This window comes from Cygnus atratus, chromosome 1 (assembly GCF_013377495.2).
Source record: "Cygnus atratus isolate AKBS03 ecotype Queensland, Australia chromosome 1, CAtr_DNAZoo_HiC_assembly, whole genome shotgun sequence".
NCBI lineage: Eukaryota > Metazoa > Chordata > Aves > Anseriformes > Anatidae > Cygnus > Cygnus atratus.
Window position 1 is genome coordinate 76,418,730 of NC_066362.1, and position 26,161 is coordinate 76,444,890.

Genomic DNA, 26,161 nt, shown 5'->3' on the forward strand with positions numbered 1-26,161 from the left:
CCCCATGAACTGCATGTGTTGGCGATTGTTTTCAGTTTATTTCTTGTACTTCTCACTGCCTGTCATAAAGCGGTCGTCTTTGCCCACTAGTGTGCCCTTCCTCTGAGAGGGGTTGCAGCACTCTGACAAAATGCTTTGTAATACTGATCCCTCTAGCGGTCTGTGCTATTTTTGCATCCTGCTCTCTGAGCAGAGCTTTGCTTCAGGTGAGGTTGCACATCTTGTTCACTGGTGCATGCTACAATCTTTTTCTGGAATTAAAGGGCTACTAACTCTCAGCCATGCCCAGAGACCTTGTTTTTGTTAGTCGTAACAGCAGACTCGATTCAAATTTGTCTACAAGTCTAAAATAGCCAGAATAGCTTTTCTGTGCTCATTCCCAGGTGTGCATGTTTTCCTCTATCAAATGCCTTTTGTAAACTTAAAGAGAAAATACAAAAGACACTCCTGACTGTGTCCTATGGGGGGGAACAAAGTGTGGAATTACTACTGTTCTACAACTTGCACATTCACCCTTTTTAGTTATCCCATCTGGATAACCAGTTACCAAGAAGGGTAAGTTGAATTTTGTATGTAGAGGTATTTGTTCAGGATAGCTTTAAGTGCAACATGTTCTAGAGGAGTTAGTAAGTTATATGGGAATACTTTTTCAGATCAACGTGGTGCTACAAACTGAAGCACATACTTCATCTCAAAGTAGCATACCATCTAATTTACCTTAATTTTTTTTTTTTTACTTTTCTGGAATTTATGCAGGTATAGACTGTTGCTGTTGTCAGCAGTTCTACTGCAGCGATTACTTACCTATATTTCAAAGATTATTTCTGTTCTATCTCCAGTGTCATTTAGTTCTGTGAGGAAAAAAAAACACCACACTATATACAGAGTAACAGTTACGGCACAAGTTTGTGCTAGTTGAGCCAAAGTCTACAAAGAATTAGCTGTGGAGCAAACAGCCAGGGTCAAACTTCTCTTCCAGAGGAGAGGATCAAGTTCTAAACTCTTGCTACAGGAGTTACGCAACCTCAGAAATCAGCAGTAGGAGCAGGAATTGTCTTTAGGGTCTAAATACTTAAACCATTGTTGTTCTACTCCATCCCCTTCCTGACCCTCTGGTGTTCTCTGTAACATAGTACCTCTGTCAGCCTGCTGATGGGAGTCTTGTACATGAAGCAGATGTAGCTAAAACCTTTGAGAACCTCCCTTTTGAGCAGGTGCTCAGTTATGGTGGGAATGATGCATTAGATGTACAAGCCTTGAAAAACCAGATTAATCCTCTAAGTAACAAGAGGCATGCAGCATCTCAAATCAGCATTCCAACACTCAGCTGATCAGCAGCTAACTGTTCAGCATGTACACTGAAATATAACAAGCACATTGCCACTGCTCCCTGCAGAATTATTTTCATACATGAAGTTTCAGATCAAGGAGGTCAAAACTAGTCAAGAAAAACCTGCTACCCACGCAATACAACCCCCAAATCTTTCAAGCACCTACTTAAGGGTAAGCAAAGTCATAATTTGTACTTTAAATGGGTTGGAAGGATTTACTTTTCATTTCTTTTGAGGTTACAGTTCTTTTATTGATTGCTTTTATGGATTTGTATCATTACAAACAGTCATTAATACTGGTTACTCCTTGTCATCATAGTAGCGCTGTTTCATTGCTCTGTATTTTCTGAGAAAGTACAAAGCCTCCAACTCTTTTATCACAAATTCTCCTCGGGCAATTAGTTGTTTAATTTTTTCGGGATCTTTCACATCTTTATTTTTTAGAAAAGCTGCTTTCAAACGGCTTCTAAAGTAGTCTGCTCCCTTGGGGTACTCCCTTCCGAGGTACAGCAGCTTGAGGGAAGAAGAAAAAACTCCTTTTAGACAGACTTCACGTTAAAAGGGCTTTGTCCAGCTAAGCGCTCGGCGCATTTAAGGCACTTACGTTTTTGTAAAGATTCAGCACTTCCCCTCGTAAAGAATTGGCCATTCTCCCATTTCGCTGAACTCCGCAGTCTTGCGCGATTGTTTTTGTTAATTTACCTGAAGAATAATCACTTTGACGTTAGCCTTTGGTGGAAGTCCATAAATCCCGGTCCAACCTCCCGTAGCAATTACAGTTTCGCCATTTACAGTTCTTTACCGTTATGGGGATATTTCTCGGGTCGAGGGGAGGAGAGGGGAGGGAGGGGAAGGTCAGCGGCTCACCGGCTGCGCGCCCTGCCGTAACGCCGCGCCGCTTTACGGCAAGGCCGCACCGCGCGGCACCGCCCTTCCGCTGGGCGCGGCCGTCGCCCCGGCAACGCGGCGGCGCCATGGTGAGGGCGGGCGGCCTGCTCCTCATGTCGTCCCCTGTCGCGCCATGTCGCCACCTGTCGCCGACTGCGGAGGGCCCCGAGCAGCCTCAGCTGCCGCGGAATGTCCCCGTGAGGGAAGGGGGTCCGGCCGTTGTGGTCGCGGCGCGGCGGGGGTTAACGAGGGGGGTGTCAGCAGCGCCAGGTGGTCGACTCAGAAACCGCTAAAAACCTTGTTTTTTGACTAAAGTAGTGCTTTGGGCTAAGCTACGTGCGTGGTGCGTGCCCAATGTCTAACGGGAATATACAGCTGTAGTCCGAGTGTTAATTATGGTGGGCTGGAGTCGTGTCAGCAGCGAATTATCCCCAATACTGAAATTATCATCCATTCTTGGTGGGCAGTCTCAGCTTGCTTTACGGAGTAGTTGGCTTTTCTAATGATTTTTAATGCTCTATACCCTGTTCTCTGATGCTTGCTTTCCCCCCCCCCCCCCCAACTTCTAGGGTCCAAAAAAGAATAAAAAGGTGGGTAGGTAAAGTTATGCTCTGTTTCATATAAAACACTTTGGACCTTGCAGTGCTCATTTCAATGCTGTGCTGTTATTTTCTGTTGTTTTGCAAATTCAGTGAGTAAAATTTCTAAGTGTTTCATGCTGAAATTAAAGTAAGCATTGGATATTTTTGGACTTTACATATACAAAACGATATTTTTAAGCTGTTCTGCAATAATAAAGGTGCTGTGAAAATTGTATGCTCTTTAAAAACGACTTATTTCTTTTTTGAACCATATTTCTTGGCCAGTTGGTCAGATTCGAAGAGGGGCAGGTGCCTCCATGACACTCAGCGTGTGCACCTTGCACAAGGAGGCTGCGTAGCATGGCAGCAGAACTGCTAGGGAAGAGGGGGCAAATTTGGCCCAGGCACAGCATTTGGCTTGGTACTGGATGGCGGGGCAGCAAGCCGGTGTCCTGGCTTTCAGGCCACTGAGCTTGATGGGTAGGGGGGATGGACAACAGACAGAAGTCTACATGAGGTGGGATTTTGTTAGTTCGTGTCCGTCGCTCATTCTCAGTTGCAATGAAAATGAAACTATCCCCACCCCCAGAAAGAATACATTCAAATGTGTTCTTTGGGGAATTGTACATCTCACATCTGTCAGTACTACATTAAGTCATAAGATTGTGAAAGCAAGTTGACTAAAAAGCGATTATAAGTAATTGAAGCAAGATGATCTTTTCATTTTCACTGGAAGGAAAGATATTTGGATTTTATTTTTTTTTATTTTTTTTTCAATTGGAAGGAACTGACCTTTCTATGAAATTGCAAAAGGTAGAATCACATTTTTTATTGACTGTTGTAGAAGAGTTTTGCAAGTAAATGCTTTGGTAACAAATATGGCAAGATGTGATGCTAACTCTGCTGGCTGTACATTTGTTGTTGGAACTGAACTTTCACCATTGTTTTTGTTCAAGCTTCATGGTAGACTTTGTGTTCAAAACTACATTTATGCATTTATTTATTGCTGTGCAAAGTAATGTAAAGTGAGTAGCTTTCTAAGTAGTTATTTATTTCTGAAAATATACTTGTCAAAATCAAAGTGCGACATAACAGTATTGAGGATGCATTTTCTGTGTGCTGAATGACAAAGGTGTTCCTTATTTATGTCTGAAGTTCACTGTAAATTGGTTTACTTTTAACAATATTTACCATATTACAAAGGATACTCGGGTGGAATGGTTGGAAAGAGTTCATGTGCCATCGGGTTCATTTGCAGGTGTTTGGACTTAAATTTTCATTTGGTCTTTCTCCCTGTCAGCGGTGTTGGATCTCTTTCTCTATTTCTGTGTTTACATCTCTGCAAGAGGGGCGCTGTGTTTCTGTGCTGATTTGGTGCCATTCTGCACCCATTTCTCTGTTGAGGAGGAGGTTTGCATTCCCAATAGATACCTTTCGTCCTTAGGTCTCCTGTACATTGTGATACCATCCAGGTGTATTCACTTGCTGGTGCTGTGGATGATAGTGGATCATACTGGTTTAGGCATTTTACCTTCCCAGGCTGAATCCTTGTAAGCACTTGTCTCTCACCAGTGAGTATGGAGATTTAGGATCCTAATTTCAGCTCTCTGAAATACATCATCGAGGTCAGATGTCTAAATAGATGATGTGTCTCCTCCTCTTTTCACGTTACCACATCTGCTGAACCCATTTACATTCCATATTTTCTCTGCTTTGAAAAATTAAATGCGTGATTTCATTTAATTTCTTTTCACTGGCGTTTCAGCAGCAGAATGCCATTGTTCAGCCAGTACACAAAACACAAGTCATTTGTTTTCCTTGATATCTTGTATTTTGTCATCTGTAGTTTTGCTTTCAACATTTGTTTAGCCTGCTGTCACTCCTTGTTTTCTCCATACATTGGGGACTATGCAGAATACTATTTTTTTTTCTCACATATGCAAAAAAAATCTGCTCCACTAAAGCAATACTGTTGGCTGTGAATTCATATTGCGGTTCACTACAAGGTCAGCTTCCTTGTTTTCACAAGCTCCATGAACTTGCTTTGATTTACTTCTTGGTCCTTCTTTCTCTTTCATCTCTGATAGTAGTCTCTTCTTTTTTTTTCTTTTTTCTTTTTGTGTGTGTGTGTGTGTGTGTGTGTTTGGTTCTTGTTTGTTTGTTAATTGTGTTGTTTTCAGGCCTTGTCTTTGTAGCATCTGCCTTCAGGAGCAGCCCTCCTCCATGGTATCATTCCATCAACCCCAGGTGGAATCGAGCCACACTGACTGCAAGTGTATTATATGCAATGGCAGCATTTGCCTGTGTACACACTGAGTAAAACTGAATAAAGATAGTTGGATTTTACTAAATATGCACTTGTTGAGGGTTATGACCCTAGGCTGTATTTGCTACTGCATCAATAGGAAATCAGTATTTTCCTTGTGTGTCTTTAAGTGCAGTTTTATAGTGACATTGCTGATCCTGCATGTTTGATTGAACACTACAAGACTGTGTCAACATAAAGTAATTAAAAAAAATCTTCCAAGAATCTGCCTTCTCGCTGGTGAGGGGAAAAAAAAAGTGAGGGGCCATTAATATCTTCATACTGTAGGAGAATTATGCTTTACATATAGCTGTTCAAGTCTCTTGAAGACAGCTTGGCCCTGTGCATATTATTACAGTTTATATATTTATAAACCAGTGAGGTATTGATGAGACCTATGAATTACAGGGCAAAAATAAGTGTTCCCTTTTGGTTAATGTTACATGACTGTAGGTTATGTGTGGTGTTTACCTTGTCTTTTATTATTGAAATGTTCTTCATGCAAAGATTTGGTAATTTCTGAGAAGCACAAACTTAGAATATTGTTATTCTAGGATTAGCCTAGAGGTTAGTGCTGGTTGGAGCAGTTAACTGTTTTGAGTTGCAGTTTGGATTTTATAACAGTAGGGAGAGATCTGTTGTCTTGTGGTTTAGATGCTTCTAAATACAAGACTTGCGAATGTCCCAAAATGCGTTTCCTATTAGTATCTTAAGATGTTTGAAGCTGTAACATCTTCTTTCTTACCAGATCTACTTGTTATTCCATTTCCACATTCAAAATAATATTCCTGTGTTCAGGAATGCCTGGCACAGAATGATCCATTATGTATAAGAGCATATATTACATCATGAAAATGGAAAGAAAAATGGAGAATGGGATGTATATTGCCATGTTAGGGCATCAATGGCAGTCTAAAATCTTAATTTGGATTCACGGATCACATTAAAAGAGCTTAAGTTACAGAGGGTGAACACCTCCCCAGAGGTATGAAAGTAATACTGACATTTGTTTTCTTTTAATTTGTTGCAAAGAAAAAGTCCAGTGGCAAAGAAAAAGTTAAAGCTGAAAAACTGAGATTACAGAAAGAAGAGGAAGAAAGGAGGCTGAAAGAGGAAGGTACTATGCACTTCATTTACAGGGGAAGTGATGGTACAAATCATTTATTTTAATTAGACAAAAAGTAATCTGCCTAACTGTATGTGCACTGTTATAAGTGTATTTCACAAATGCAAGTGATTCATCTCTCTTCTCTTGTGTGGGACAAGTTCTGTGTTACTTCTTACTGCCTCCCACATCTCACTTTCCTATTAAAGCCACACTTTTTCCTCTAGTTATTTCTACCATGATTAGGAACCTGGGAGTGAGAGTAGCAGGAAAAATTAGATTTTCTTCCTCTATTACCACTACATTTTGAAACACTCTCAGTGAGTTAGAAATGCAATGTTCTGTGGTTTTCTTCTCTCAAGCCTATTTATTAGTAGGTAAGAGAAATTCTCTGAAAAGGACTTTTTCCAGAGAAGACACACAGGGTACATCAATTGTCAGGAGGTGGCTGGTGTCCCTAGGCTATCCCTTTGCTGTCCCTGTGGCAGCAAAGAAAAGCTAAACCCGTGATCAGGAGTAACTGATCCTGAAGGGGATTGACAGCCAATGAGACATGCCTAAAACTTCATCTATTTCAGTAAAGAAATAACTCTAAGATTGAGTTTCCCAGCAAAAGGTGTAGGAAAGGAGGAGAAGCTTAAAACTGAACCCATCAGGCAGTTTCACCATTGGATTAAGAACCTGGGCCTGTTCAAGCTGTAGGTAAAGGAAGAGGGTGCTCCTGCTACTGTTTGAGGGGGAAACAAGATTGCTGATCCCTTTCTCCACTTGTGTCATCGTGGGCTGATTGAGGTAGCACCACAGGTAGTGGGTTTTAGGACTATGGTTCAAATTCTTACCATTTGGAAGATTTCTGGGCAATAGCAGATGCCCACTTATGTTGTTTATTATTATACTTGCTTTGTCACTGCAGATAGTAACAAAATAATTTGTCTCGTTTTAATAAAATGTAATTATGCTCTTGATATATTTCCCAATCTTCAGAGGAAGCCCGATTGCAAGCTGAACAAGAAGAAGCAGCAAGACTTGAAAAGGAGAGGATTGAACGAGAGCTGATGGAAAAGCTTGAGGCAAAAGTTAGTTTATATGCAATAGTTACTGAAAAATGCTAACTCCACTTCTAAACTTGTGACAGGGTCTGTCATTACTAATTTAGTGTGAGAATGAAAAGAATTTCATTATGTCCTTAGTGTTGGGAACAAAGTAGAGGAGATTTTCAAGCATCGCTAGATTAAAATTAAGCATGAAAAATCTAGCCAAGCCACTGAAAGTTGAGAAGGTAGCAATCTAGATTAGTGTTTAAATAAAGCACAATGCATGTACAATCAAGATAAATGGTGCTGAAATTCTATTCTATTCTTTCTCTAAGCCAATATTTGACTTAGTGTTGCTTTGATTAAGAATAATTCCCCGAGACAAGATAGTCTTGCTTGGTTTTGTTACATGAAGATATTGTGGTTAAATATGTTAACTTTTGGGGTGTGTCATATTCCAGATGGAATAAACATTTAGCCATTTCCACTGACTTTGAATTGGATATATTTTTTTGTCTTCCTCGGAATTGTATGTAGTACAGCTGGAGCAAGAAAATTTTGGTATAAATTTTAGAAGTGATTACATGTTAAGGCAGACATATGGATGTGCATGTGTATATATAGGTGTATTTGAATATGTATGTTTATGAATTTGAGAAGACTGGAATTCAGAAAAAGACATGATCAGTAACATCTAAATATTTTTGTGAGACTAACGTTTTTGCCTTTTGCTTTTTTCTTTCTTTTGTGGTTGTTTTTTGTTTTTCAGAAAAAAACACTCTTGCCTGTGCATCTTGTCCTTCACAGAGTATTTTTTTCCCTTACATGCAAGAAGAATTTTAAATAGCAGAAATTATAATAAAAAATAGCAGAAATTATAATAAAATTTACAAATTTCTTGCACCCTTTGGTAGCTTGAGGATAAAAGTCATAGGACACATCAATGTTTATCATATGGCTCAGCAACTAATGTGATGACACTGGCATATTGCTTATTACTGCAACCTTCTGAATTAAATGTTTCATTAAAAAAAAAAAAGTTATCAGCATTTGAATTTGTTTAAATTATAACTCATTCAAATATTCCAAATTATTTTCTTTGATATAAAATAATTGTAAGAAGGAAAACAAATATTTAATTTCTCTGCTTGCTATACAAATATTTTAACAGGATCAAGAGCGAAGGGAGTATGAACTAGCAGAACTTCATTCACTAGAAGAGAAGTTTGTGTCTGCACAATTGTGGAAAACAAAATACAGAGCATATGCAAAGGTAAGGTTTCTTTCCAAAATCTGCCAAGTGTGACAGAGTTTAGACAACAAAGAGGCTTTAGGCTACATCTCTATTACAAAATCTAGGAATGCTTCAATTTCTTGAATTTAGATATGTGCTATGACTACCTCTCAAGTTCTGTCTCAGGGTAAGAATTGGCCATGCTTACTCTCCTTTATGTACCTTGTTTCACATGTAAAAGAAAAACGACAAGGAGGAGGCTGTGTGGGTTATCAAGGTATTACAACCCCACAGCTTACCCCAGCAGTGAAGGACAGTTGTAGTTTCAGATGTTCTGGTATTTGTTGTTTCTTTTTTATTTAACTTGTTCTACTCTTAAACATTCCACCACCATCACCAAGTCACCATTTGGAGACAGGTTGGCCAAAACAAGCACAAATCTGGGGCACATATCAGGGCCAGAAACACATAAAAATGTAGTTTATGTCTGTAATTTAGGGTGACATACATGCAGGCTGAATTATTACCCAATATTACTATATATCTGTAAAGTTAAATTTAAAATAATAAGGTATGTAAGTAGACTAGTAGAATGTTTCACTCTTGTGAACCCTTCTTGCAGAAGCATCACTCAGTAGCTATCTGGTAATGATATTTGGTCAGTTTGGTTCTAGTTAATGTTAAATAGACTCGTTGACAAGGGTTTTCTCTTTGTCTTGTATATTTCTTAATATATACTCTGGTTACAGTACTCCAGATGTGGCCTGACGAGCACTATGGAGGGAAGAGTCCTAGTGATGCTGGTGTGCTCTTATTGTAGACCACTGTGGCATTAGCCTTTTGTGGTTACACAGGCACAGTATGATAACTGCACAGTTATGTCTTGACACATTTGGATGCTATTTAGTACCTTTTCCAGTAGACAACAAGCTCTGACTTTATTATATTTGTGAACAACAGGATCTGGCAGTCATTTTGAAAGAGCACAGTTTTTTATGGATTTTTCTGAAAAGTATTCCTTAGAAAGAGAAACATTTTTTTGTTGTGAAAAATAATGGCAAAATATGTCTATTATTTTATAAAATAAATCTTCAAATAAAATATTGGTAAATGATGGGAAATACCAGAGTTTGCATTGGTCTGTTGCTGTGAATACTTAGGGCAAAAGAAATACATAATACCAACTGCTATGTTTCTATTTCTAAACAATTTCAAATCAGAGTAAGACATACTTACATATTTTTATGAAAAGTATCCTTTTTCTTAAAGAGCAAGTGTTCTCATTTATGAGGATGTGCTTTCTTAATGATGAAATTGAAGCTCAGTCTTAAATACAAAGGTGTAAAAAAAAAAATCAGATGTTTTTATTCCTGGAGACTGATCAATCTTTATACAGGAGTTTCCAGTGCCCTGAGCACTCACCTGTTATTACTGCTTTTGAAGTCAGTGTGAATTGTTATGCAAGTGGCTGGGAATGCAAGCACTTTTGCTTTAGAAGATCCATTTTAGATTGTAACACAAACTTCAGTAACATTGCATTACTGACCTTCACAGTATGTAGAGAGGCAGGGTTTCCTAAATATCTTACTGTATGGATAAAAAAAAATTACGTTATAGGTTGTAGATTGATCCTATGAGCCAAAGTTAGGCGTATTCATAGAGTTAAGTGAGTTGTGATTGTTGATTAATTTTCACTTATAAAAATGACCAATAATTTATTTGAAAATTACATCATTTTTTTAAAAACGTCATTCTATCCTTCTGAGATTCCCACTGGAGGTTTCTGTGATATCTGAGTGGGTGCTAGAAAGGAGAAGGAAATCTTCAGGGGCTGAGAAAGGAAGGATAAACACGTTGGAGTAGAAATCTCTTAAGCAGCTTTATTGTCAGCGTAAGAACTCAATTTTATTGGCTGTATCTGGTTTGAGAATCATCCGCCTCTTCCACCGGCCCTGGTTCCTCACTTACATTCTCAGCCATTTATTCTTTCACCCCCTCATTTTGTGTCAGGTACAGAATTCATTGCTTTTGTAGACATGCAAGCTCTACTGAGGAGAACAGAACCCACTAACAAATGAGTAGAATAAACAGTAAGTATTAGGTGGGCAGAAGTATCTCAACGCATTAGTACGGAAGTAAACCGTTTCTTTTCTGGCATAGTGATCACTGGTAGTCCAGGTAGTATTACAGTCCTGTTTAGATGCACTTGTGAATGTATCACTAAATGTATTTGTCTTTCGGAATCCTCCTTTTTCTTCTAATAATGATTTGCACCACATGCCCATATCTAGTTTTCTTTTGATTGTTTTCTGTAGTGGGAGCATTATATTGCTTGTGATGGAAGTCCTGACCCAACTATACCACAGGAAATAAATACTTTCATGAGCTTATGGCGTGAAGATCAAAATAAGGACATTCAACTTGTTGTGGAGAAGGGACAACAGGTACTAAATGTAAGTGTTAAAATGGTATTCTTTGGTTTAAGGTCACTAAAATATATCCTTAATACTGCTCCCCCCACCTACTTTTTTTTTTTTTTAACAGTCAAATGACTGAAATTGGCTATAACCTTCGTTAGCCAGTAATCTTCCCTCAGTTTTTATATTTTTTAATTACAGATTTATTGTTAGGTCTAAAGGAGAAGACTATTGACTTTAAACATGCTGTGCCTTTGAGGGACTTCTGTGTAGCATTTCTATGCTGAGCTCTAGTACTCTAACTTCCATCTCCCCTGCTATCTACATTTTAAAAGCATCGAGCCAGAACGTATCAGCTCATGTCACACTCAGATTCTTCAGTGGACAAAAGTCTTACTGTGTAACGTTTGCGGCCAGTAAAGTGTTGTGTAATAGCAGGGGTTCCCAAAATGCACAGCCAGTCATTGATGGTTTCTGAGGCAATTCAAAGCAATTTGTGGCTGATATCAAATTTTAGGATTTTATTTTCATTTATGTTAACTTTATTAACTAATTTAACTTAACTAAGTTGCATTCTGCAACTTAGAGGGTGTCTTACAGAAATGGGGATGAAAGTTGCATGCATAATACATCTTTCACTGGGCTAGTTTGGTTCTGTTAGACTTCCCATCTTGCAGTGCTTGCTTAGTGCTGCAATTTTCACCTGCCACATACTGTCTTGTTCTGAGCCAGTGGGGAATATGCTAGTCCTTTCCAAGAATTTCAACAGGTAACTCCTCCCATTTCTCTTCTACGCTGCAGACCAAGCAAAAAGCCTGACAATTGCCCACTTCCATTCCTTCTCTCCACTACACTCCCTGCTGTCAACTCTTTCTGCCAAACACACTTCTTTCCCACTCCTCCATGTTTCCCACCCCACACCGAAGCAGTTACAGCTACTTTAGGTCCTGCAGATGTATGCTCCCTTGCACTGTATGATCAGTAGAGTATTATGTGATACTATGACATACACATTTTTATTTCGCTCCTACTGGAAATGCGAGGTGATGTCAAAGAGTGGTAAAAGAGTGGTTATCTTCTCTTGGTCCAGAACATCCAAGCATTTCTTTCCTTCTCTGTTCATGTATCTGGAGAAAAATTTTAACCACTCAGGACTGTGAGATCTTGTAGATCCTAGTTGATAGGGATCACCTCACTATCAAGGCAGGCTGTGTTAAAGGTGAAATATAAAAAGACAGTAATATTGATTGTTATAAATCTGCTGCTGCTTTGCTATTCCTTTAACAAGCAGTAGTGCTGTGACTTCACAGGCTAAGAGAAAAAACAGTCTGGTGACTCTGGAAGGGAGGCATAAAATGCAATTCAATTTTCCCTTTGTCTCAGCACTTCAGGCCTACGAGAGCACAGGGAAGACAAGAGGTGGTACATAATGTCCTTGCAGTGATAGCCCTTCTTTTGTCTGCATAACAACATTGTTTCTCCTCTCTGCCAGATAAGTGGTGCTGCTTCCCGTTACAGGTGAGGCGTGCAGAGACGACAGGAGAGGTGTTATTCAAGGGGGACCGCAGATGGATGATATTTAAAGCTTCTCATCCTCTTACTGCAGACCTGTGGCCCAGAGCTGTGAAGAGAGGCAGCACTGCAGGAATGACAAAGTAGAGAGACAGAGGCAGTGGTGCACGTCCCTCAGTGTGGAGCAGGGTGCAAGAAAAGAGAAAGGGAGGCTTCTGAGGATGTGGATGTCTGTGGAGTGGCAGGAGTCAGGCCCAGGGGAGGAGGGATAGGAAGCAAAGATGCCAAGGCACAGAGGAAAAGTAGATGGCATTTGGGACAGTAGTCTAAAAGGATGGGAGCGCCTGAATGAATTTAACATCTACTTGTAACGTGTGACTTTTGACTGTAGTCTGATTGAGCAGATACCATCACTGGCAACGATCCACATGTTTTTTGCATCAATACATTACTTTTAAAATTCATTTTTTTTCATGGTTTATCATATGCACTGATAGACCCCATTTAAAAAACCCTGTTTAATTTTGTTCTGTGAACAGTTTACTGGGGCTTCATAGATCACAGATTGTCCATAGCCCACTGTGGTAAGCTCTTCTATCATAGAATCATTAAGGTTGGAAAAGACCTTCAAGATCATCTGGTCCTAAGCTATTATAATTTTTCTGATTATTTCTTCGCTTCTGTGAGGGTTAATTTTTATTTAACATCCTCCCTCCAGTTAAATATGTCTTTATTTTGTAATTCTAATGATAGCTAGAAGGTATTCCAAATACAGCATTGTGTGGTCAGCATGAAACAGCAGTTTTATAAGTTTTATGTACTACTTTTTTCTACCGTAATCTTCATTTTGAAGTTTGTTTTAAAATGCTAATATTTACAGTCATTTTACTGTTGTCATTCATCTGCTTTGAAGTTATAACCTTTGCCATACAGAGGCCCAAACTCACCGTTTTTTCTTGAGAAATAAGCAAGTCATACAGATAAAGTGAAACAAATTATTCCTGATTCTGTGCAGCATTTATGAACATTAATGGATATAATTTGTAGATAGGAAGTGAATAGTAATACAAATTCTATCAACAGGTTTGAAATTTAGTTTTACTAGACAGTATGCTAATAAATACAATGCCAATGAAATACTGTTTTTTTCCCCTGTGATAGATCAGTGTCTTTAAAACTTCAGCCAACTAGGAATATTTTTCAGTCTTATACACATGCTTAGATGTTAAGATATTAGCATATAATGGAAGATAACAATGTTATCACAGAGTTCCAAACTTCACATTAAGGATTGTTCTGAGAATTAAAATTTAATTGCTGTATGTTTAACTATTACATATTTTTTAGATTTAGTAGTTGATATTTTTACTATAGAAGATATGTTTCAACAACAAGGCTGTAAGCTTTTCATTAAAACTAATTTTTGACCAACAGATGTCTTCATGTGACAAACTGGTTCAATAAATTTTATAAGCTAAAATTCTATACAGACCACAGGTTAGGGAATGAACACACATTATGCTGGGGTTGGTGTCAAAACAGAGGTACTTTTCCTGCATGTAATGTCTTCTAGTTAATTGAGAAGTTGCAGTTTTTTCTATTGGACACACCACCAAGTGAGATAACAGAAAAAGAAATAGTCCAGTACCAGGAAACTATTTTGGAATTGCAGAATCTACTTCATCAGAAGTACAATGAAGCAACAGAACACCTACTTAAAGTAAGTAAGATTTACTACTTCGAAGTTGTAATATACACAGTGCATAAAAGTTTTGCTACAAGTGTTTTGCTGTGATGTTTTTTTCTTATATTGTCACACAAATCACGTGTAGAGTAGATACCAGACTATTTCTTTCATAACCTCTGAAGATCTTAGTTTTACGGTGGAAACTGCCATTACCATTAAGGTGTTTGATATTCAATTACTTTGAACTTCTGTGATAGTTGGAGGTGTTGGAAACAAGGGACTCAGTGTGAAATTTGTTTCCTATTTTGTCACTATGTTTTAAATTAGAAGTTAGCTGACTGTACAGAAAATTGCAAATGTGAAAAGTAGATCATATGATTAGCTTATATACCTTTTTTAATACAAGTTGATATGACTAAAATATTATCATAGAATCATAGAATATCCCGAGTTGGAAGGGACCCGTAAGGATCATTAAGTCCAACTCCTGGCACCACACAGGTCTACCCAAAAGCTTAGACCATGTGACTAAGTGAAGATATTGGGAAGAGTAAAAGGCATTTAAACAAGAAAATGAAAATGTATTTATGAATCCTTTTTCTGGGTTGCATGTACAGGTGGTGATCTTGCTTGCTGTTTGTATTGGGTTTATGTGGCAAGGTTTTGGTAGCTGGGGAACTGCAGGAGTGGAGTGAGAGAGCAGCATGGTGGTGCTTTGCTACCTACCCATGTTAAACCACCACGCTATTCTAAGCATGTTAATCATATATGTAAATATGGTTAGTAAAAGAGTATTGATAGAGGAAACAAACAAAAAAAAGGAAAATGAATAAAGGAAATAAAGGAAATAGTGAACCAGTTGTATGTCTGTTGACGGTCAAAACCTTCTGTAGATTCTTGATCGTCTTTCCTGAGTTTAGGATTAAACTCCTCATGTAATTATAATTTTGCAGGTTTTATATTAGCAAAAATATAAAATACTTTTTGTAGTGACTGTGGTGTAGGAGTGTTTATCATTCAAGAAATGCTTTTTTTAATTTTTTGTTTTAAATTTGTACTGAGAAGTATTTTTGAAGGCAAATAATTAAGGGAGATTGGCAGTACCATTGAAGGGGATAATGTAAGACAAAAAAAAAATGTATTGCCAAAAATATTTGGCAATATTTTGACTGACAGAATTGATGATGTCAGAGGAAGAAAAAATAACAGTTCAAGTTTTATCAAAGGGATGCAACTTATATGTGCTTGGTCCAGTGTATTTTTGTTCTTATGTCTTTTCTTTTAAATTTATTTATTCCAGTGTAAATTTAAGAAAAACAAGGTAATATAAATAAGAAGAAAACATGATTTAATCTGCTTCTTCTTTGTAGACAGCTAGTATGTATGAAGATTCTGACACTGGAAATATGCAGGCTGTCATAAAGGACAAAAATGTTACTTTCTGTATTTGGGCCAATCTGAAGAAGAAAGTAAGGTACAACATACTGAAATTCTTAATGGAAGTGAAGCCCGGCTTTGTCTAACCAAATCAAGTAAACACTAAGAACCAGTTTCTTGTGATCCCTTTATGTTGAATAGCATTTATTCTACAGACTCCCAGCTGATGAATTTCATACCATCCTGTTGCTAAGGAAGATCCCGGTTACATCAGCTTTTTATTGAACAACCGGGGTGTTTTTATATGTGTATCTATAGATACACACACACACACACACACACACATATATATAAAATATATGTTTCTTAAAATGCTAGAGTAGAACCCTGTTTCTGACAGAACAATTTTAAGATAAAAACAATAAAACTCATGCAGAGAATTGAAATTCCTTTGGAATTAATATTTTTTTGCTGCTGCCTTAAAATAATTTCTAAGCCATCACAGTTCCTTACAAAGTGGTGAATGATGCTTTGTGCTCAGTGCTCTGTTAGATAAAAGATTATAGAGCTTGGAATGTAAATATCCTCAGCGGTTCATTCTGAATCAAAGAGTTTTTATTAGATTGCCACTTAACAGATACATTTTTCAGAACAAGTTCCAAAACAATTTTTTGAGCAGCCTTCCTACTCCCTATCTGCAAATATGAGGAATAAAGTGACTTTGCCTTGACTGAGGACCTGTTGTTGTAAGTTTTGCTAAGGTATCTAGAAGGCTGGTCCTGAGCAATGTCAGACTGACCTCCAGCAAGTGCCCATTCGAGTTAAAGTCCTTTTGGTGTACTTAGAGAGGCACATTTAATTTAAAAAAAATCATATTAATTAAAAATTAAATGGTGCTTTACTAGAAGATGTTTTTATATTGTTAGGCAGAAAATCAGTATTATTTAAATTGTTCTGCATTTGGCTGGGCTGGAATTGCAATGAGCAAGAAACTTAAATGTCTACTCGGACAGATGCAAGATCCCGAACTCAAAAGTTAGATAAGTGGTCTGATGCAGGCTGGCCTCCTGTGCTGCTCTTAGCCTGCTTCCTATGCTGTCAGAAGGGTTGGTGGGTGTGTAATGCTGTTGATTATCAGAATTGCTTTTGTGTCCCTTTGGGTTTTACGTGGAAGATGCTGAGATTGTTGTAACACAGACAACTAGTGATTTTACCTGTGTAGGACTTTGCCCATTAAATTAATCTGTTTTATCAGAAATGTACTGTGTAGAACAGCTCCCATCTGATTCTGTCCCGTTGCCTTCCTATCAGGACCATTACATTTTTGCAGCTCCTGATGCCCTTCATGCAGTTGCAGGTTTTCTGGAGGAGCTTACAGACAGCTGTCAATGCAGGGCAGGAAGAGTATTGCGACATCCAACTCTAATTCTTACACTGTGCCATGTGACAAAAGAGGATTTAGGTGACAGTGTAGAACATCAATTTGAATACTAATGAATAACTGTGAAAATAAGTGCTGCCGATCTTACTAGGGAACTTTTTTATTTCTTTAATTTATTTACAGGTTCAAGAATCATGTGTTTTGTGATACACATCATGGATTTGATCTTCCAAAGTCCCTGGCTGTGAGCAATGTTGCTGTTCGCATATTGCACACTCATTATGACCATGTATCTCCACTTTGGCTGCAGTGCCAGAGTGTGCCAAAATTGGAAGTCCTAGAAAGCAAAAAGTCAACTCAGCATTCAAAAGACAATGTAGAAGAACTAGAAGAAGAAAAGAAAGCTGCAGAAGAGCCCAACATGCCCACTGAAGAAGAAACACATTCTGATGAGAGAAAGGTAGGCAAAAAATCTCACGAGGATATTTTACGGGGCTGTTGTTACTTGAGGCCCAATTGCTGTGTAATAGCTTCTTCATGTGCCCTGTACCTGAGAGAACAAAGTTCTTAAACTTTTATGGAAAAAGACAACTTGTGTTAAGACTGTCACAGATCTTCTGAGGGTGTGGAAAGACGAACGACTGGAGATTGTCATAAAAATGGTAGAAAGGAAAGTTTTGACAGGATGTGGTAGTTGCAGGGTATTGGCATGCTGCATGGGTTGGCATTTGATTGGCATTTTATGAGTAGGATCATGCCATGAGGAATGCAAGGTTGTATCTGTTGTAAGATATTTCCAGATGTCTGTGACGTATGTCAAGATGAATATATTCTGCTTCTGAGAAATTGACAGCCCACTAAAATCACTACAGGAATGCAATATCAGGAACATCAGAAGAGTGCAAAATAGGATTCAGAGTTCAATAGGTCCTTGGTTGTGCAGTTACGTAGTTGCTCGGTTCCTGTATGTTGAAGCTTTTGCCACTAGAGGGCTTTCAAAACCTGTTTCTGGCAGCTGAACCCTCTGCAGACTTTAACGGAGTATGTTGGCTTTGGGTGTTGCGGGATTGGTTGTTTTTGTATTCTTGTTATTGGGCTGGAGTTTTTCACTTGGTCTCATCTGTGACCTGTAGATAAACGACTTGGATTCTCTATCTGCATGGATTCTCTAACTTCTGCATAAAAAGCTGTAAGCCATTATGTTTCATACCTTCTTAATACCTGGATCAATGATCCTTGCCTTTTTGGTCCCTGAAATCCTCTGTAGTAAATCAGTGCCTGAAATCCCATTTTTCTTGGTTCCTTTTTTCTTATTTTGTGTGATAAGTCTTATCCTTTGGCAGTTTTCACATACATTTTTCAGGCTTTCTCCAGGCTTCTCATTCCATTGCTTCTCTTTTTCTTTTACAGGTCTTATTCTCCTTCTCTGAATGCAGTTTCATGAGTTTTCCTGTTCTCTCTGTAGCCTCCACTTCTCTCAGCTATTGCGGTCACTCCTTCTGTCTGGCTCTGCCTTGATCTCCTCCACATTTACGTGGGTAAACACCTTTTTGCCCTCCCATTCCGTCCTAGTTGAGGTGTTTGCTCTTCCAGCACACTGGCAGGCACGCCACAGGACACAGGAGGTGCCCGTGCTTCCGAATGCACGATTTGTGTGCTGAACTGCCATTTGTCTACCGCTGCGCTTCCAGAAGTCTGCTATGACAGGGATGAATTCATATCTGGGTTGGAAATTTAGGCTAGAAGTCTAGGGTAACATTTTGAAAATACAAAACATTTTGGGAAAGGGAATAAATGTTACAGGCAAGACACAGTCTAAGACTGAAGTGGGGATTCTGACAGAGTATCAGCATGGGTTTGGTTTCAACATTGGGTTGTTTTCTTTGTGTCATTTTTCCAGCTGTAAAGGCAGCAAAAGCATAATATTTGAGTGTACACACTGCTAATAAGATTAAATGCTTGTATGGTATCTGTGGGGTTTGAGGTGGAATTTGCTGTGGAAATGAAGTAAATATTTTATGTTTTTCTCTATTTACATGTTCAAACTAACATTGGAGCATGCCTTTAATAAAAAATATTTTTCCTAGTTAGGTAAAAATGATTTCTCCAAAAACCTTGACCCTGTAGCAAGATTGGTACAAATATGGCTACAGGAGTGGAACTGTACTCTTTCTCCTTGGACCATTGTTTTAAAGGAGGTGATACGCTCTTTTTATTGTTTGTCTAATAAAAAATGTCTTTTTTCTGTAGAGTGCTGTCTCGTTCAAAGAAAAATACAATAGTGTAACTGACATAAATGAGAAGACAGAGGAGGAAACTGAGAAGAAATCAGAAATCTTGGACATATCACAAGGTATTTGGTTAGTTCTTATTTGCAGCACTACAGAATTATTAATTTTAAATGTCTTGTTTTGTATATGGAAGCATGGTGATACAGATCTATGCAAATGGAACAAAGTTTATAAATACATTGCTGACTTTATAACATGAGTTTTGTTGACACTTCTGTTAATGATTGTTAAATGCAGGGAAAAAATAAGATAGGGAGATTGATTTTGTCCCTACGCTTATTTTTTTATGCCTATGTATGTGTTAATTCATAAATGTACATAAACATAATAATTATATGTTTATGTATATGTATGTTTATGGGCGAGGCAAACAATATTTATGAATCTGCTAGTCTGCTTGGTGAGATTAACTTCTCCAGAAGAAAATAAATCCAGTACTTACAATGGTATGCACTCAGGCAGTGTAGGTATTACAAAGTACTACTTAAACGTGTACTTAGAGTAGGATATAGACTGATATACTTTACTAAAAGAGGGTCTAATCCAGGAACTAAAACTGTCCAACATAAGTTATAAATTTCTTTAGTGCTGTGGTGTCCTTTGGTTTAGTAAGAGTGGGTTTTCTTGTAGTACTGTCTTAAATAAAATGACTGCAAACTGTTCATAAGAGTTTAGCTGAGCTTTACAGCCTTTTGCTCATTTGAAAAAAAAAACAACTTTCTGCTAAACATAGTTGCAGCAACCATGTTGTCAGACTGTACCACCCAAACAAGGTGGTTTTCAAGAGAGTATAAGGATTTTGTGCTTCAGTCAGATGGGGGTTATATTTTATTTCTGTAAGGCTTTGAAAATCCCTACCATATTATTAGACTGAGTATAATGTAGTCAGAAATGTACTAATTATATCTGAATGACTTCAAGGCTATTATTTGCTTTAATAAGGAGGGAAGGCTTTTGAAATCATGCCTTTGCTGACATGCTAATGATTTGCAAACCCATTCAACTACTTCTGGGAATGGGGTTTGAAAGGATACTAAGTTACCACAAATTCAGTGAAAACAGGCAGCCAAGGTAAAACAGTGGAAAATCAGGAGTGTGCAACACTGAAAACAGCAAGAACTATTGCAGGTTGTTCTCTGGATTTAAGTTGTACTAGTGTTAAGAATTTAATTTATCTTAAGAGAATTAGTAGTTTTGTTTAGAAGACATTTAAATATTATTGTATTATTACTTTAAATACATTAAAGTGCAAGCTATATTGTGACTGGTAGTAAAATGGTTTTTAGTTTTTGTAATTATTTTGCTCAGAATAACTGCAAAAGGCTCTTTGAATTGCATCTTCTAGTATGAGTACAGTAGAGTAAAAGCTCTACATAAACTCTGCAACTAAAGCTGGTGTTACAAAATTAACAGAACTTTCACTTGTTTTGTAAAAAGCTTGAAGGCAGTTTATATAGATACCTGTCTGGTTTTTTTTAAAGATTATCTCACTCTTTAAAAGTGTATTTTTTTTAAAACACCGTAGCTGTTTTGACATTATTGAACACTTTTCCTTGATCCCCATCAACAATAACTTTCTCCTTCTGTAATGTCTGGTACAATGTTTATGTGATTTTTTTTTTTTGAAGAAAATATTTATAGTAATTTTAGTCCATTACATTGATGCCTTCTAATAACTTTTTTCAATTGAGTAAAATTTGAATTTATACATAAATACATATAGTTATACATAGAAAAAAACATTATGAATTCTTTTGTTTTCTAAAAATTTTTAACATGTTAAATGCCTTTTGCTCTTTGCAAATAGCTTTCACCTGTAGCCTATACCTGCCTTATACCTTTTGATTTGCCTCATTTCCATGCCGATAAGATCTTTCCAAACCTGGCCAGAATCTACTGTCTTGTATACTTGTAAAATTCTTCTATGATTAGGTGATGCAACTGATTTTTTTTTGTCAGTAAAACCTTATTACTATATGAAACAGTTTGAGTTGACTACAAAGCAAGAGTAGAGATTAATCTATTAGAAAGCTCAGTACCAAAAAAAAAAGTGTTTTTTCATTATCCAACTATCTGTTTCAATTAATTGTTCAAAGATGTGTGGCATACCAGTAGATGGAGCTGAAATGCCACAGAATGTAAAGCATTTCAAATACACAGACTTTTTGTGCAGATGTAAAAAAATAATAGAAGTATGAAATTACAACGGCTTAGGTTAAGCACCAAATTAACACTTGTTACTTATTTGTTTTGTAGTTCTGAGTCCACTGATGCAGGAAAAGACCAATGAAAAAGAAGATGAGATAACTGATGAAAATATTATTGATTTGCAACAGTTTGTACCAGTGGGTGGTGTGTACCATATCGATGCACTGCAGCTTCCACCTCAGGTCAAACAAGTCAAGAACTGGAATATAGTGGAGGTGAGTGAAAAAATGTATTACACCTCATGGAGTCTTCATTCCTGAAGAGCTGATCCCAAGTTGTTTCACCATAGTATGTATGCAGTTATATATATATATGTTGATTTCTTGAGCAATGAACAAAAGGACCAAGTTATAAAATTGTGTTTTCAGTTTGACATAGCCAATTTTTGGAGCAGCTGAGGTAAGCAGATCAGCATTTACTGAAGTGTGCATTTGATCATTGTTCATCAGCACAGCTAGCATGGATACTTTAAATTGTTGTACTGTAAATGCTCTAGGATGAAGTAAAAGCAAAGCCAGACATCCTTTTTTTTTGGCTATGAAAAGTACACTTAAGGAAGGATGGTAACAAAATTACTACCAATTCAGTTCTGGGCTCTGCAAGGTATAGGTGGTCTATAGGCAACGTGTCTTAGTTCTCCTACTTGTGGTGCCTTATGTAGCATTAACCTATGTCACAGTTTTTATTATGAAATTGGAAACCATTAATAAGTGAAATTCACATACAGACTAAGAAAGCAGGACTGTGAGCAGATTAAGTAGTATGGGATCTTCCTTTCTAGCCACATGCACAGACCTGCCTTACCAATTGAATTTGACTTCTTTCATTACCTTTGACACTGTGCAAAGTGGAGCTGTATCTCTTTTTGCCTGTGAAGTGCTCTTGTTTATTTTGAGTACCCGTGAATCTATTAAGGAATGATTCCACTTACTGTGTGGTGTTGCCTGAAAAGTGCCACAGACAGCATGCGAAGGGTTCAATTGCCCATTGGTACTCAACCTTAATACTGTCTTCAATGCTGTAGTTCCCATGAAGGGAAAGGTTTACTGCAGCAGACCTTGTGCTGATTTCTATATTAGGGGGTTTCACGTTAATGCTTGTTAAAATTCAAGCAAAATCCTTTAGCAGGAAGATGTAAGAAAGAAAAAAATCTTTTTTGGAAGTGGGCCATGTTAGCCAACAATTTCAACTAGTAAATTTTAAATCGTATGTTAGGAAACTCCACAGATAACTAGGTGGATTTAAAAAAAAAAACAAATTCAGGCTACTGCATTTTCTAATAAAATGTTTTGTTTGTCTTTTTTGCGTTTTGCTAAAGTTACTTGACGTTGGCTTGGAGGCATACAGATATCCCCCAGAAGAGGCTGACGATGCCCGATACCCACCAATACAGATCACGCTTAGGCTGTCTGACAATGTGATCTATTGCAAGGAACCTGTGATAGCCCGATGGGATCCTGCAGGTACCAACTTAAGATAAATTTGTTTGACTAATGGACTCGATACAAGGTTTCAAATAGTTTTCTGAAATATCTGTTAAGAAAAGAGCCAATTCACAGCCAAGAAATAGTTAAGGGAGTTTGGTGTTCACAAAAAAAACGCACAGATTAGTTTTTTTGTTTGGTTGGTTGGTTGGTTTTCTGGTTTGATTCTGTATCATGTGTAATCAGGGACTGCTCGAGGCTTTTCACTGAAACTTTTTTTTCTTCCATATTAGTGGGTGTAGTAGTGAACTGTATACCACAAATGACGTTTTGGTAGAGCGAAGTCCTATGAAGTCTACTTTGAGCCAAATTACCCCCTAACTACATGTAGTCATATTACCTCAAAATATTAAATGTTAAAAAAACAAATTCGTTACTCACGTTACTAAAAAAGTATACATTACCTCTGATGTTACATCATGAAAGATACTAGAACTTAAGATAGTTTGATGTTTCAAGTTACTGTTGGAAATAAGGTTAAGGAGTGCTATATCCTACATTAAAAAATACAAATACTAACGTAACTATTTTTTTTTGAGCTTTCACATCAGAATTAGCCTAATTTTGTACTTAAAGGAGAGAAGGTTTTTGCCTTAAATGAATTCTCTTTACTTTGTGCTTTATCTTATCTACCTCTGAATATTAGTTTACCTGGAATATCTTTACTAATTCTTCACCAGTACATATTACAAGCAGAAGCTTTATGTATACGTTTTTTCTTTTTGCATCCCTTGTAAAGGCCAACAGTGGAGAACTGATGGCATCAGCAACATAACATACGAAACACAGAAGAGTATCACTTTTGAGATGGGTGTTTTTTATACAATAGCACTTCTCCAGAATGTTCATCTCAACATGCCATATCAGGCATGGGAATTGAGACCTATGGGTATAAATGAAGCACTACTTACAGTTACTACAGTCTTTGCAGAAGTTCAGATACAAATTAAGGTACTATTTTTTGTTGTTTTTTTCATAAAACATGGGTAGTTTGTTTTTTTAAAAAAACAGAATTGTCACTGTTCTTTCTTAAGAATGTGGGATGGTTCCACAAGAGCAACTTGAATCTCGGTCCTTTGCTATTGAAAATAAGGAAGGAACTATTCCAAGCTCTAATGTAACCACCAATATTATTGGTGATTTAATTTTTCTGTGAATTGGTCAAAAGAAAGCATCTGTTCTGCAACATTCCATTAAGTTCTTTGATATTGATACTACTTTGCTAAAGTCAAGACTGCTTCATCAGCACTTAAAAAGCGTTGCCCTCTCTCGCTGTCCAACTGCACCAAAAGAACTGAGCATTCCAAGCAACCTACTTTTTTGATCTTTGTTCCTTCTAAAGGTTCAAGTTAGCATGATTGTCATATAAATCAATATCTGTTACTAAAACGACAAGGAGAATATGTACAGTGTGATCATAAGTGTGGGCCAGTAAACCAGTGTCAGTTCTGAAATCCAACAGTAAAGTGGCTTCCTACAAGAACTGTGAATGTTTAAAGATGAGGATGATAGCTAATGTAAGTAATATCCAGAATAGAGAAGCAGCAAATAAATCATTGATGCCTGAAGCCAAAAATAGCTTTAATCACAAGTAAGATGTTTTGATTGGTTTATACAACAGGATAAGCAGTGTATGGTGGCTGCAGTCACAGTGGAAGAGAAGGATGTGCTTTCTCACCTGACAGGAAAATGGATGTGTCCCGTCACCTTAAGAAAAGTTTTGAAAGAGGCTGGTGTGAATATTTTCCCAGGAGAATATTCATACAAATACGTCTCTGTGAACAAGAAGGTGAGTGCAAGAGTGGACTTCCCCCCAGCCTGTTTCTCAGGTAGGCAACGTTTTCTTGTATGAAGACCTATTATACAGAATGAGGATGAGTGTCCTTACAGCTTAGCCAGGAGATTCTGCTTAAAGCAAGCTTTTTCTTACCTTCATATAAAGCAGAGATTTAGTGGATGCATATCTTCTAACTGTACTTTTGCATTACAGGCTCCCCTAACAGAAGTGAGGGCATACCAACAGATGGCCCTGGTTGCATCCGCTTTTGCTTTTGGCTGGAGCAAATGGAATCTAGAATCGGGTCAAGATCAAGTAGTGTTCAAGGTTTGTAGCTTTAGACCAAATGTCTAGAGACAAACCAGTACAGAAGCATATCACACAAAAGACAAACAAATAACTTTCTTCATTTATGCTCATTTCAAACAATCTTCGGGCCCTGACCTAATGCTTAGTGCAGCAGTTAAGATTTAGGGTGACTATTTCACATAATATTTTGTTTAGCAAAACTTCAGTGCCCACTTCTCCACACCTCAAGCCCATTCCTCACAAATATAAGTTTCAGTAACAAAGATACTTGCTGATGTGCTAAGATGTATAGCTGACAGGTCAGCTATTGAGGCTTTAGCTGAAGCTGGGATGACACAGGTAGATGCTGATTTTTCAGCAAGTAGCTTACTATGGGGCCCTCAAAAGCCCCCTCAATTACCATCTAGAAGTTTCTTGGCTTTGTGCGTGTTTTCAGTTGTTCTGTACTGTAAAGGAGGGAATAAGCAACTTGAGTTGATATGTTTCCCTCTGTAAACTAAAAAACATGTGGTTAAAACTTCTCCCAGACAGCATAATACTCCCAGTTATGACTGTGGATATAGAACATACCATACTGCTGAAATCTTGAGAGATCTTGAGTTAAAGACTTGTGACACACATGCAAATGTTTAGCCCAGTTCTTAATCCCAGCAGGAAGAACTAAAGTGTGTGATGCCTGTTGCACCTAGCTACTCTTTTCATATGAGTCAGGAACAGCAAGAAAGCCAGAGTGACCAACCTTGCATTTTACAGAGGCAAACAAGATGAAGATTTTGATGTTGCTACAATGTGTTACACAGTCATTTACTTAAAGACCTAATACTATTTTAACAGTTCAAAGCAATGCTTTGTTTTTTCTCTATTACACTCATAAGTATGCTAGAATTTAAAATTTTGTACCAGAATTTGTTCTCTGTCAGTGTCATGGGCTTCATCTTACAGCCCATTTTTTTCCTGCACTAGGTAAGTGAGCATCTTAAAGCAGATTTTGTCAAAGACTGGTCTCTGTACATGTTTAATGGTCAGAGAGCACTGAAACTCAAGATCACAGAAACCAGTGAAGCATTTTCAAAAGAGCTAGAAGAAGATTCCGAATTTCACTCCACACTCTACCATATGCTTAAAGACTTTGCCAGCAAAGAAGCAATTGATAGAGTGAGTACAGCTAACTTCCTGTTTATTGATGTTGTATATCAGCTGCTCCTTGCTACAAGAGTTTTAACGTACTCTTAAATACTGC

General features: G+C 37.6%; 2 protein-coding genes across 6 annotated transcripts; one reads left to right on the forward strand and one right to left on the reverse strand.

The window, feature by feature from the left end:
* Nucleotides 1–1,545: 1,545 nt before the first annotated feature.
* ETFRF1 (electron transfer flavoprotein regulatory factor 1) lies at nucleotides 1,546–2,262 on the reverse strand. 2 transcript variants are annotated; one of them, XM_035540826.2, is made up of 3 exons: nucleotides 2,199–2,262; nucleotides 1,936–2,033; nucleotides 1,546–1,844 (listed from the first exon to the last, which is right to left on the reverse strand). In XM_035540826.2, the coding sequence occupies exons 2-3, from the start codon at nucleotides 1,978–1,980 to the stop codon at nucleotides 1,632–1,634; spliced, it is 258 nt and encodes an 85-aa protein (XP_035396719.1). In that variant the 5' UTR covers nucleotides 1,981–2,033; nucleotides 2,199–2,262; the 3' UTR covers nucleotides 1,546–1,631. The 2 variants fall into 2 exon arrangements, with proteins under 2 accessions (XP_035396719.1, XP_035396718.1); XM_035540825.2 differs by having other exon boundaries at nucleotides 2,134–2,250.
* A 20-nt stretch (nucleotides 2,263–2,282) lies between these two features.
* DNAI7 (dynein axonemal intermediate chain 7) lies at nucleotides 2,283–26,154 on the forward strand. Of its 4 annotated transcripts, XM_050708357.1 has the most exons (16): nucleotides 2,298–2,416; nucleotides 2,789–2,809; nucleotides 6,138–6,222; nucleotides 7,195–7,286; nucleotides 8,416–8,517; nucleotides 10,794–10,931; nucleotides 13,981–14,127; nucleotides 15,465–15,568; nucleotides 17,036–17,312; nucleotides 19,103–19,205; nucleotides 21,400–21,566; nucleotides 22,670–22,814; nucleotides 23,575–23,786; nucleotides 24,457–24,624; nucleotides 24,826–24,939; nucleotides 25,885–26,154. In XM_050708357.1, exons 1-16 carry the CDS (start codon nucleotides 2,306–2,308, stop codon nucleotides 26,152–26,154), a joined length of 2,256 nt encoding a protein of 751 aa, XP_050564314.1. In that variant the 5' UTR covers nucleotides 2,298–2,305. The 4 variants fall into 4 exon arrangements, with proteins under 4 accessions (XP_050564315.1, XP_050564314.1, XP_035396716.2 ...); XM_050708358.1 differs by lacking the exon at nucleotides 2,789–2,809 and having other exon boundaries at nucleotides 2,283–2,308; XM_035540823.2 differs by lacking the exon at nucleotides 2,789–2,809 and having other exon boundaries at nucleotides 2,327–2,416.
* The last annotated feature ends 7 nt before the right edge of the window (nucleotides 26,155–26,161 follow it).

Excerpts from the sequence above, each read along its gene's own strand:
- ETFRF1 (XM_035540826.2), bottom strand. The coding sequence starts at position 1,980 with ATGGCCAATTCTTTACGAGGGGAAGTGCTGAATCTTTACAAAAAC. Across the intron at positions 1,845-1,935 it reads TGCTGAATCTTTACAAAAAC|CTGCTGTACCTCGGAAGGGA; the intron begins GTAAGTGCCTTA and ends TCTTCCCTCAAG.
- DNAI7 (XM_050708357.1), top strand. The coding sequence starts at position 2,306 with ATGGTGAGGGCGGGCGGCCTGCTCCTCATGTCGTCCCCTGTCGCGCCA. Across the intron at positions 7,287-8,415 it reads TGGAAAAGCTTGAGGCAAAA|GATCAAGAGCGAAGGGAGTA; the intron begins GTTAGTTTATAT and ends ATATTTTAACAG. Across the intron at positions 21,567-22,669 it reads AGAACTGGAATATAGTGGAG|TTACTTGACGTTGGCTTGGA; the intron begins GTGAGTGAAAAA and ends GTTTTGCTAAAG.